The sequence below is a fragment of the Lampris incognitus genome, chromosome 3, assembly GCF_029633865.1.
Source record: "Lampris incognitus isolate fLamInc1 chromosome 3, fLamInc1.hap2, whole genome shotgun sequence".
Lineage (NCBI taxonomy): Eukaryota > Metazoa > Chordata > Actinopteri > Lampriformes > Lampridae > Lampris > Lampris incognitus.
The window spans coordinates 31,145,775-31,159,170 of NC_079213.1; the positions used below are offsets into that span (position 1 = coordinate 31,145,775).

At 43.1% G+C, this 13,396-nt stretch overlaps 1 protein-coding gene across 1 annotated transcript; it reads left to right on the forward strand.

The window, feature by feature from the left end:
- The first annotated feature begins 6,817 nt into the window (after positions 1–6,817).
- On the forward strand, positions 6,818–9,204 carry opn1sw1 (opsin 1 (cone pigments), short-wave-sensitive 1). The gene is given in 6 exon segments (XM_056277821.1): positions 6,818–6,943; positions 6,945–7,158; positions 7,279–7,447; positions 8,081–8,246; positions 8,353–8,592; positions 9,103–9,204. Coding segments are annotated over 6 exon segments (1,017 nt in total).
- Positions 9,205–13,396: the final 4,192 nt, after the last annotated feature.

Below are 13,396 nucleotides of genomic sequence, written 5' to 3' on the forward strand. Positions count from 1 at the left end.
TCAGACCCATTGTCAGACCATATGCTGGTGCAGTGGGCCCTGGGTTCCTGCTCATGCATGACAATGCTCGTCCTCATGTGGCCAGAGTCTGTCAGCAGTTCCTGTATGTTGAGGGCATTGATGCTATGGACTGGCCTGCACGTTCCCCAGACCTGAATCCAATCGAGCACCTCTGGGACATCATGTCTCGTACCATCCGCCAACGCGATGTCACACCACAGACTGTCCAGGAGTTGACCGATGCCCTGATCCAGGTCTGGGAGGAGATCCCTCAGGAGACCATCCGTCGTCTCATCAGGAGCATGCCCAGACGTTGTAGGGAGTGCATACAGGCACGTGGAGGCCACACACACTACTGAGCCTCATTTTGAATCATCTTGACGAATTTCCACAGAAGTTGGATCAGCCTATGTTCTCATTTCCACTTTGATTTTGAGTATGATTCTGGATCCAGACCTTAATGGGCTAATGATTTTGATTTCCATTGATCATTCTTAGGTTATTTTGCTCTAAACACATTCCTCTGTCTAATAAATAAAGATTTTCAGCTGAAATATTTCATTCATCGAGGTCCATATTGTGTTTTTAGGTGTTCCCTTTATTTTTTTGAGCAGTATAGTATAACTACATTTGATGCCACATATCTTGCACTGAAGGCGATGCTGAGCGATCTCTTCAGAATATTTCCATTCTGCTGCGTTTCCCTTTTACTGCTGCTGCCATGTTTACCTACCGCTTCCCCTGGAACTTTTTTTCTTGTATTTTTGCTGGGTTTTTTTTTTTCAGGCATCATGTCACGTTTTCTTTTCATTGATTGACAGCTCATCCCCCACTAATACACTAAAACAACCTTGAAAGCTGTCAGCCATTTTGAAGTTTACAGATTTTGTGCAAGTCATCTCAGTTTGTCTTCCATTTCTACAAATCAGTACAATTACTCATAAATAATATTTACTGTTCACGTTCACTACACAATGTTTGTGATCATGTTGATTCACTGTTTAAAACGTTTACAAGTTACTATATGATGTAGTTGAACTGGACTGGGATCTACCTGCACAGGAGAAGAATGAATGATGGGATACATGCTGTTACATGTTTACCTTCTCACCATTTGTATCCCAATATGCTGATGACACTTTGTATTATAAGTTTGCTTCTAAATGGTTTTGGGTAAAAGCATGCCCTGAGTGACTAACTGCTGTGTTTAATTGATCTGTAGGTGACCTCAGTACATATGATCTCAGCATTGTGTCACCTCAGCACCCAGTTTATTTGCATGAATTCACTCTCAGTTCTGCTATCAGTCATTTTATTACAATATAATATATTGTAGTATAAAATATAGTAATATAATATATTGTAGTAATAATATGTTGTAAAATTGTATAATATTGTATATATTGTATAATATATTGTAGTAATATAATATATTGTATTTGTATATTTTACATATATTAAATTACATATTTTTACCACAAATGTTGTTTCTTTGTGTTGTGTTTGTGTTCTTCTTTTCAGGTAACGTTTCAACAATATTTACAAATAGCGTCTCATAACTGCTGTTTGTAGTGACCGCAATGAAATCCAAATCCACCATGGTTTGGGAGCTCTGAGGAAAGGCAGCAGTGTTCCTTACATTTCACAGCTATCAAAAACCACATAAAATAAGAACAAAGTACTTCATATATACTTTGACAATATTTTTGTGTAGATTTTCATGTTTTCATTCACAATATTTTAGAATTCTGTGGCAGCTGGAAGAACAAAGAAGGATCAGAGTGTTATAAAATGTTAGAGAGCACAGAAGGTGGCAATGTGGATTTGTGGATGCCCACCCAGCCACTGATGTCGCCCAGCCATTGACCTCACCCAGCCACTGTCCTCACCCACGTCACTGAGAACAGGCTGTGTTTACTGATGAAAAAACTTTTTATCAGTAAGCAAAGAGTCCTGGGAATAAGGTAAAATAATCACATAAAACAAAGAACAAAATCCAATGCTCGTGTAGATGGAAAAGAAACATACTGTACAGCATAACGGCGTCCTTCTCATGTAGTATGTCTTTTTCATGGCGTCACAGACTGGTCACGATAGAACTTCCATTTATTCACTCCTGATGTTTCTTTCTTCAAAACAGGATACATTATCAGACTTGTCATTTTTCATCTTTCACCATCAACCAGCATCTTTTTTTTTTTGTCCTGCAGTTTATTTCCCTTAGGCGTTATTATGACGTTAACACTTCTGTTGTCTTCCGGGTCAAAATTACCCATAACAGTGTTTAACAGCAGAGAAAAGACTCTAAAAGACTCTGATCTTTTCTCAACCTGAAATTTGACGACTTTTCCTTGAGTGACCCCAACATTAGAAATCGTAAAACTTTTTTTTCATATTTACATGAAAGCTGCACACCACTAGGGTACGAAGACTGTCTTAGGGTCATGTTTGACCCTGAGACATGTGTGGGTCATGTGTGACCCTATAAAAACGAGTGGTGTCCACTGATGAAATGCAGTCTTCCTGCACTGTGCAGAGGGAAAACCCAGATAGTCACACAGTTTGTGAATGAACGACAGGTTGTTTCTTCATGCAAAAGAGATTTGGGGTTTAAAATTAAATTAAGGTGCTTTAATTTGGAGGTTTAACGAAGGCGGGTCATAAATGAACCTTAAGACAAGGGTGTGTACAGAATGTGTGGACAACACACGGGTCAAGATGAGTATTAACCAGAACAGATGTGAGGAGATATTCGAAGAATGGAAGTCGTGATGATGTCTGTTGTCTGAAGGCTGCAGCAGACCACCTCCAAACCCAGGTCGTATCATACCCATACGTCACAGACTCACAGCTTGGCTATGATACAACCTGGTCTGAGGGTGACTTCTCCACATTGTCTTTACCTTTGCTGCCCTCTCTCTTCTTGCATGTCATCCAGTTTTGTTTTTTTATATCTCTCCCTAAAAAAGTGGAATTATTCCAGTGCAGTCAAAGCTCAGGAATATTGATCATAATGCTAAAAAGTGTGCCATAGTTCTCCTGCACAGATGCAGTAATAGATTTTACTCAGTAGAAATAGGTGTGCATTTCTTAAGTGCAACATTTTGGAAAAAAAATCAGAACCAGATGTTGTGATGGAAAGATTATCATTAACATTACAGTAATCATAAGATGCATGCATAAATAATTCACAAAGCATGTGGAAAAATGCCAACCTACCTTTTTTCCCTGTAGCTCTGGCATGGTAGTCAGGGCCTGGTCCTGCAGAGGGAAAGAGAGAAGATGGAATGAAGGAACGGAGGAACAAGAACAGAAGATAAAGAGATTCTGAGAGGACATGGGCAAGAGGAGGTGTGGACATTTTTTTTTAAAAAGGACTTGGGGCAAGGAAGACGGGGATTAACCGTTATCCCCCTCTTCATCCCTCTTCTTATCCTACCTCAGATTAGGTGCTCTTCAGTTGTCCAAGTATAAACTCCAGTCTTTTTCTTTCTAATCCATGTTAGCACACGCTTTTGGCTGGGATTCTATGGATTGACCGGGTCCTCCCCAGGTAAATCTTTTATATCCAGCTTAGCGCTCATCCCTGTACTTTGGTTGTCTTAAGGTACAAGTTTACTAACCAGGGTGAATGTTGGTGTGTTCACTTGGACTAGGCTGTTTATAGGTGAGAGGGTCAAGTCTAAGGTGGTTCAGAGGCCATGTCACGCCAATTGCCCACCACCTGCCATTCCACGAAATGAGGCCAACCCTGTAATTGCCACATGTGCAAACTTTGAATTCAGTCCATCAGTTCTTCTTCTTCTTCGCCTTACAATTTCCTTTACAATGTTACAATTTCATTTACAATGTTACAATTTCATTTACAGTGTTACAATTTCATTTACAATGGTACAATTTCATCTAGCAGACGCTTTTATCGAACGTGACGTACATCTGAGACAGCAATTGTTCTCAGATAGAGGGGGCAGGGTACAATTTAAGAGGAAAATTGAATTTTAACAAACACTGTGTTTGTACCACTTGTAAAAGTATGTGTATTTTAAATTATGGGGTAAGTTTGTGGAATGATCTAGATGAAGACCTCAAGGAAAGCACAAGTTTAAATCAATTCAAAAAGAGGTACAAAAAATATTTTAAAGAGGTACAAGGATGAGGAGGAGGTTTTGCTCCTCTCATGACCGTGACACACATAGTGGATGCTCTTTTCTTGGAAATCATTGTTATTGTTGTCTTTCTTTTTTGTTTTTGCTGTTTTATTGTTTGTTTGTTTTTTATTGAGTCATTATAAGATATTTATTGAGAGTGACATACACTGATGTGCAAAACAACTAAGTTTATTATTTAGGTTTATTAATTGACCATTAGCGAGGGGACAGGAAATTATAAGTAGTAACTTCCTCCTGCTCCTTTTCAAACATATAATTGCTGTTGGATGCTCTATTGAGGATTCTTGCTGAATTCTTCTGGTTTTATTTGTATCATTTGTTGTTGTTTTTTATTTATGCTTTGTCATTTCTTCTTTTACGTTGCATATTTGAAATAAAGACATTTGAATTTGAGAGTTAATACAACACAAGCAAGGATATAGTCAGGAGGCGACAACGCAAGTAAGTGCCAAAAAACTAGGTTCAAGTCTGATAGGACATACTAGGTGTCAACAGGCAGCACACAAAGGCAACATAGGGTGCATAGAAGCGATTCTTTTTCTTTTTTCTTTTTTACCATCAGGTGTGTCTTCTTCTTTCTGCCTATTCTCTGTTTCTCAGGTGTCACCACAGCGGATTTTACAGTTTCCATCGGTACCCTAAATCAGTCAATCAGTTCATCTCATCTCATCTCATCTCATCTCATCTCATCTCATCTCATCTCATCTCATCTCATCTCATCTCATCTCATCTCATCTCATCTCATCTTCAGCCGCTTTTCCAGGGTTGGGTTGCGGTGGCACCAAGCTAAGTAGGGCACTCCAGACGTCTCTCTCCCCAGCAACGCCCTCCAGCTCCTCCTGGGGGATCCCAAGACATTCCCAGGCCAGATTGGACATGTAGTCCCTCCAGCGAGTTCTGGGTCTACCCCAGGGTTTCCTCCGAGTTGGCCGTGCTCGGTAAACCTCCAAAGGGAGGCACCCAGCAGGCATCCTAATCAGATGCTCGAACCATCTCAACTGGCTCCTTTTGATGCGAAGGAGCAGCAGCTCTACTCCGAGCTCCCTCCGGGAGTCCATCAGTTCATAAAACTGAAATCCCTGGAAATGAAAAAAACAATCTTTACTCTGACAACGTTAGCCTGCATATGTCACTCCTCTACCTATATAGGACCTATATGTGTTTAGTTTGGATATATGTGTTCTTAGCTTGGATATATGTGTTCTTAGTTTTGGATATATCTGTTTAGCTTGGATATATGTGTTCTTAGTTTGGATATATCTGTTTAGCTTGGATATATGTGTTCTTAGTTTGGCTATATGTGTTCTTAGTTTGGATATATCTGTTTAGCTTGGCTATATGTGTTCTTAGTTTGGATATATGTGTTTAGTTTGGATATATGTGTTTAGTTTGGATATATGTGTTCTTAGTTTGGATATATGTGTTTAGTTTGGATATATGTGTTTAGTTTGGATATATGTGTTTAGTTTAGATATATGTGTTCTTAGTTTGGATATATGTGTTCTTGTAGTTTTTGAATATGTATTTTTGTCTTTGTGTTGCACTGCTGTGGGCTGGGGGAAATGATATTTTGTTTCACTTCATGTGCGGTAGTACATGAAGTGAAACGACAAAGTGCTCCTGATTCCTGATGACATCATGTTTGACCTCTGTGCAGTATCCATGATGGAAATGGAGCTGACCGCCACACATATGTGCATGTACTGTATATTACTAATCACTTCTGATAGTAAACACATTTTTGGCCACGTACAAAATTTTGTTTTGTTTAAAAAACATACAAATAAAAGCTTCATATTGAAGTCAGTATGTTGCCATTTATCTAGAGCTCAGCAGCCGAGCAAACACCGTAAATGAGTGTTATGCCTGTGGATAAATTAATAATTGGTTTACAGTAATTAGCTGTTAAAGACCTCTGTTAAAAGCAAAAGGTTAATTTTTGCCTCTTGCACCGTTTCTGTGCACCAAGCGTGGTTTAGAATTGATAAATACATGTCTTTTCTGCTGTGTTATGAGGTTTTCATGGCACATAAATACCACATTTTATAAGTTGCTGTTTAAATCAGAGACCATTAGTAAGTTGTTAGCCTGTTATGCTCAGGGGGCACCATTAAGGTTGTTCCTCGTGGGAATTTAATGGACCTTTTGGGTAGGACATGTGTGCAATGTGTGAAGTCGGTGTCACAGATCGCAGGGTAGAAACAACTCTTTTAGGATTTTTAATGACAAAATTTGGGGGATAAAAAAAATTGAAATGTTGCTTCAGTCAGAAGGCATCTCACGTCATTCATTAGAAAACCAAAAATCATACGTAACAAACATTGCTTTGACTAGATTATCTGCCCCCCCCCACCTCTTTATGCAACCTGCAAAAAAAAAAATCTTTCCTCTTGCAAATACCCTCTTAACCTTTGGCCAACGTGGACCATGTGAAGATGGTCCCACTGGGAAATACAAAAAGACGTGGTCTCTTGTAATTGGTTTAAAAGGTTAAAAATTCGTGACATAGTTATCAGCAAAATTTGCCCCAAAGTCTTGATCCGGATGATGAGGTAAGGAGGTCTGCAACTGCCACGACCTCTGTAGAGGAGGGCTTAGGCCTTTATAAAAAGGGCACTCAGTTATGGGCAAAGGGTCAGGCAGCAAAAATGGGGAAGAACTTCCACTTGTACGAGAATATCTCCAGAGTCGGTCCTTTTGAGGGACCTCAGTATTACTTGGCCCCAACGTGGGCTTTCTACCTCCAGGCAGCTTTCATGGGCTTTGTTTTGCTTTGCTGGAACTCCTCTGAACTTCATCGTCCTTCTGGTGACTGCAAAGTACAAGAAACTTAGACAGCCGTTGAACTATATCCTGGTCAACATCTCGGTAGCTGGCTTCATCTTTGTGGTATTTTCTGTGAGCCAAGTATTTGTTGCTAGTTTACGAGGATATTACTTCCTGGGTCATACGCTATGTGCAATGGAAGCTTGCATGGGCTCCATCGCAGGTAAAGGCTGCAGTGTTCTCACATTGCATCTTTTCCATCATTAATGTCTCCACATCTTCAGGTCATCTTTGGACTTCTGCGTCCTGGATATTTCTAAACCTTGCTCTTTATCCTCCTAAGGTTTGGTGACAGGTTGGTCCCTGGCTGTTCTTGCCTTTGAGAGATACGTGGTCATCTGTAAACCCTTTGGAAGCTTCAAATTTGGCAATGGCCAGGCCATGGGGGCTGTTGCTTTCACCTGGTTCATCGGGATTGCATGTGCTACTCCACCCTTCTTCAGCTGGAGCAGGTAGGACTCGGGCGAACGTATGGCGTGGCGGTCAAACTGTTATTGCAATTCATACATATTCAAAGAAAGAGCTTGAGGGCGCCCGGGTAGTGTAGCGGTCTATTCTGTTGCCTACCAACACGGGGCTCGCCGGTTTGAGTCCCTGTGTTACCTTCGGCTTGGTCAGGCGTCCCTACAGACACAATTGGCCGTGTCTGCGGGTGGGAAGCTGGGTGTGGGTATGTGTCGTGGTCGCTGCACTAGTGCCTCCTCTGGTCGGTCGGGGCACCTGTTCGGGGGGGGGGGGTGACTAGCGTGATCCACATGTATCGTAGGAAGCATGTGGTAGTGTGCAGCCCTCCCCGGATCTGCAGAGGGGTGGAGCAGCGACCGGGACGGCTCAGAAAAGTGGGGTAATTGGCCGGATACAGTTGGGAGAGAAAAACGGGGGAAGAACCCCCCCCCCCCCAAAAAAAAAGATCAAGTAATTTGGAGTTTTGAGCCTTCTTGGATTGGCAAAAGAGGGGGGCTGTAGCAACCATTCTCTGTAGTTCGAGTTAGCTGCTATCACGGACTAGCAGTGATGATACATGCAGAGCTTTTAAAGCCAGTGATAATCCCAAACCTTGTTATTTATTTTTAAAAAATTTTTAGATATATTCCAGAGGGGCTGGGCTGCTCCTGTGGACCTGACTGGTACACACACAGTGAGGAGTATAACTGCACCAGCTATATGTACTTCCTCATGATCACCTGCTTTGTGATACCTCTGACCATCATCTTCTTCTCCTACGCCCAGCTGCTGGCAGCACTGCGCGCCGTGAGTTGCACGCCAGGTTTCGAGCACCGCTGCATCTTGTTCTGACTCACTGCCAATGCCTGCCGTGTCTGACTTTATCTATTGTGCACATGTGAATGGGTTTAAGGTTGCAGCCCAGCAAGCTGAGTCAGCCTCCACCCAGAAGGCAGAGAAGGAGGTTTCCAGGATGGTCATCGTGATGGTGGGCTCTTTCATCGCGTGCTACGCCCCCTATGCCCTTACGGCGCTGTACTATGCCTTCGCTGAAGATACGGACAAAGACTACCGCCTGGTCACCATCCCGGCATTCTTCTCCAAGAGCTCCTGCGTCTACAACCCTCTCATCTATGCCTTCATGAACAAACAGGTGAATGAGACGCACATCCCTGGAGGAGAAACCACTCCTCTCCTCCAGCCGGAGAGAGGCAAGCTGTAGGGTGCAAGGAAACTGGTGCGTCTTGTGAAGAGAGATGAAGATGTTTGGTGTTGTAGAGTATGCAGGCTCAGGGCCAAATGATAAAATAATTACATTTACATCTGTACAATTTTTTTTGGAGGGGGGGGGGTGATTTAAAAGAGCTCCTTTATTGCTGGCCATGAGCTGGCGGGCATCGGGCAGTCATTCCAAATCCTTGGGATCCGAATTGAACAAGATGTCCAAACACCTCTGGCGTGTAACCAGAAACCTACATAACTTGCAAAGTAAATTACATTAAACACAAAAATCAGTGAACTTTTTCTCCATTGTGTACTTTTCTATAGCAAGGCGTAACTGTTCTGAGCACAGAATATATAATGATACTGGAAAAAAAGGTATAATAATCAACTTGTGAAAAGCAAAAACACTGATGCTTTGCGTGTGTTTTCACCTCCTCAGTTCAATGCCTGCATCATGGAGACGTTATTTGGTAAGAAGATGGATGAAGCCTCTGAAGCGTCCTCCAAGACTGAAGTGTCCTCCATCTCTACAGCCTCCTAAATTCTCACAGCAACACCCTCCTTTTCGGTCCGTTCTGGGCTGTGTCGACACCATGGATCCACCAGCCTCTGAGGCCTTTTAAGGCCTGGGGGTGAAAAGTCATCCAAGCCACGTACCATTCACGACCCTCTCCCCTGCATCCTGGTTTTAATTATCGGACTCTGATCATCAACAGTGGACACCGGAAGACTGCAAGTTACAAGCGTAGGGTGCAACAAGAATGACAAAATTAAAATCTAAAATTTTTCATTTTTTTATATGAAAAAAATAACAAGGTGTCCGGGTAGTGTAGCGGTCTATTCTGCTGCCTACCAACACGGGGGTCATCGGTTCGAATCCCCGTGTTACCTCCGGCTTGGTCGGGCGTCCTTACGGACACAATTGACCGTGTCTGCGGGTGGGAAGCCGGATGTGGGTATGTGTCCTGGTCGCTGCACTAGCACTTCCTCTTGTTGGTCAGGTGCCTGTTCGGGGGGGGGAGGGGAAACTGGGGGGGAATAGCGTGATCCTCCCGTGCGCTACGTCCCCCTGGTGAAACTCCTCACTGTCAGGTGAAAAGAAGTGGCTGGCGACTCCACATGTATGGGAGGAGGTATGTGGTAGTCTGCAGCACCTCCCCAGATGGGCAGAGGGGGTGGAGCAGCGACCCGGTAGGCTCGGAAGAGTGGGGTAATTGGCCGGATTCAATTGGGGGGGGGCGGGGAGGAAACGCCACAAAATAAAATAAAAAATAAAAAAACCTTTTGATAGCCACTCCGCTAAGTGAAACCAGTCCCTAGGGATAATTAAAAATTAATTTGTTGTGTCACAAAAGTTAATGGGGACTCTGTTGTTTAGTTGACTTTGTATGTCAACAGGAAACCTAACTAATTTACAAGACGCCTGTCCTTTGCTACACGAACTGGCTCTCATCCATTTCACTCCGTTGACATGACAACCGTCGCTATGATGTTAGCTGGGCCTTAACAAGAAACTGTTGTGAAGAGGATGGATTAACGTTGTAAATTCAAACCTCGTGTTGGAAATGCTCAAAAACCACCTTGGTCCAAGCAGGGCTGGTGTTTTTTAATGCATGTTACCTTTATGTATCATAACGTTGTGCATTGGTTTGCCGTTCAATTTTAGAACAAATAAATAGTTGGATGCACTTTTCCTTCTGCTGGGGTTTCAGTTCAGTGCACTTCCTGTTGGAGAGTTGGAGCAGTTTTTCTTACCAGCTTGCTGCACTTCAAGACCAGTGACGGTCACTTGTTGAGTTTGGCAACGTGATCCTTTTTTTTCTTTTTCGTGTAGCCCATTATCACAAATTAGCCTCAGGGGGCTTTACAGCAACACAACATCCTGTCCTTAGACCCTCGCATTGGATAAGGGACAACTCCCTAAATAAAACCCTTTAAAAGGGAGAAAAAAATAGGGAGAAACCTCAGGGAGAGCAACAGAGGAGGGATCTCTCTCCCAAGACGGACAACATGCAATGGAGGTTGTGGTTACACAATTTACACAATACAACACTGAAAAGAGGCGCAGTGGTTGGCACGGTCGCCTCACAGCAAGAAGGTCCTGGGTTCGAGCCCCGGGGTAGTCCAACCTTGGGGGTCGTCCCAGGTCGTCCTCTGCGTTGAGTTTGCATGTTCTCCCCGTGTCTGCATGGGTTTCCTCCCACAGTCCAAAGACATGTAGGTCAGGTGGATCGGCCGTACTAAATTGTCCCTAGGTGTGTGTGTGTGTGTATGTGTGTGTGTGTGTGTGTGTGTGTGTGTGTGTGTGTGTGTGTGTGTGTGTGTGTGTGTGATGACCTGGCGGCCTGTCCAGGGTGTCTCCCCGCCTGCCGCCCAATGACTGCTGGGATAGGCTCCAGCATCCCCGCGACCCTGAGAGCAGGATAAGCGGTTCGGATAATGGATGGATGGATGAAGAATATGATGAGGAGGATGCCAAGCAGCATCCAGAGGCCACCGGAGCAGCCTGGGACGCGAGCGACGTGACCACTATCACCATGTAGACAAAACAAAAAACAAAACACACACACACAGTCACACGTCTGAGTGAGGGAAGGATATAACACTGAAACAGGATAACAAAATGATATGGACTTATAAGATGTAAAAAGAAAATGTCATGAGGGGGATGCCAAGCAATGTCCAGGTGGCGACCACCATCACCATGGAGACTTGGGAAGAAGACAGACCACACGTGCACACAAGGGAGACTCATATCACACCACTCACACACACAGAAGAAGAGAAAGGAGAAGACATCATTCAGAGAGAGAAAAGACATGTGACAGAAGAGAACAGTTTGCAATAGTCAATAATCTATACTCTATAATCTATATTCTATAATCTATACTCTCTAATATATACTGTATAATCTATACTCTATAATCTATATAATCTATACTCTCTCATCTACACAATCTATACTCTATAATCTATATAATCTATACTCTATAATCTATATAATCTATACTCTCTAATCTCGTCAGCAGAACAGTGAATTCATCAAGACAGAAACCGACCCGCCATGCAGTACAGGTTGTGAAGCATTCAACTTAAAGGCAACTAAATGTAGGCTAAGGCAAAAGATGAGTTTGGGGGCGTCCGGGTAGCGTGGTGGTCTATTTCATTGCGTACCAACACGGGGATCACCGGTTCGAATTCCCGTGTCACCTCCGGCTTGGTCAGGCGTCCCTACAGACACAATTGGCCGCGTCTGCCGGTGAGAAGCTGGATGTGGGTATGTGTCCTGATCGCTGCACTAGCGCTTCCTCTGGTCGGTCGAGGCGCCTGTTCGGGGGGGAGGGGGAACTGGGGGGAATAGCGTGATCCTCCCACGCGCTACATCCCCCTGGCGAAACTCCTTACTGTCAGGTGAAAAGACGCAGCTGGCGACTCCACATGTATCAGAGGAGGCATGTGGTAGAGACCGGGATGGCTCGGAAGAGTGGGGGTAATTGGCCAAGTACAATTGGGGAGAAAAGGGGAAAATTTAAAAAAAAGATGCATTTCAAGTTTGGATTTAAAGGACTCAACAGACTATGATTGTGTGATTGCAGCAGGAAGGTTATTCCATAGGAATGGGGCCCGATAGGAAAAGGCCCTGCCACCAGCTGACTTCTTTTTAACTTTGGGTACACACAGGAGCCCTGTATTTTGAGAGCAAAGAGCTGGAGATGGAATGTACGGTTTAAGGAGCTCAAACAGGTATGATGGGGTAAGCACATTTAGGATTTTATAAGTCAGCAGAAGCACCTTGAAGTCTGGTCTAACATGGATAGGAAGCCAATGAAGGGAGGCAAGAATTGGTGTAATATGGTCAAATTTCCTAGATTTAGTTAGGATTCTAGCAGCAGCATTCTGAACCATCTGAAGACTGTTAGTACTAGCATCTGGCACACCTGGAAACACAACATTACAGTAGTCAAGTCTGGATGAAACAAATGCATGTATTAGAGTCTCTGCATCAGCCATGGACAGGAAAGACCGAATTGTAGCTCTGTTACATAAGTGAAAAAAGGCAGTTTTGGTGATTTCTTTAATGTGCTTATCAAAGGAAAGCCTGGGATCAAACGTAACACCAAGATTTTTCACTTCCACACTTTGTGAAATCACAGAGTTGTCAGTTGTTATTGTTATTTGATCAAATTTGTGTCTGTATGTAGCAGGACCAATGACCAGCATCTCAATTTTATCCGAATTAAAAACAGGAAATTTAGTGACATCCCACTTTTCACAGCAGTCAAGCAAGCCTCTAAGTTAATCATTTGAGTATGATCATCAGCCCTTGTAGGCACATACAGCTGAGTATCATCAGCATAGCAATGGAAATTTATTCCATAACTGTGTATAATTTGACCAAGAGGTGAAATATAAAGAGAAAAAAAGTAGAGGGCCAAGAACTGAGCCCTGAACTACACAATAGTTAACGTCAGAGAATTTTGATGTGATATTACTATAACAGACACAATGTGTTCTTCCAGATAAGTAGGACTTAAGCCAGGAGAGCTAAACCAGAGACACCAAACTTACAATTTATTCTGTCTAATAGTACACAGTGATCAGTGGTATCAAATGCTGCAGTGAGGTCCAGTAGTAGAAACACAGAAGCGGAATCAGAGTCCATAGCTAGAAGAAGTTTGTTCACCATTCTGGTCAGAGCAGTTTCAGTGGAGTGACAGACCCTGGAAGCTGAT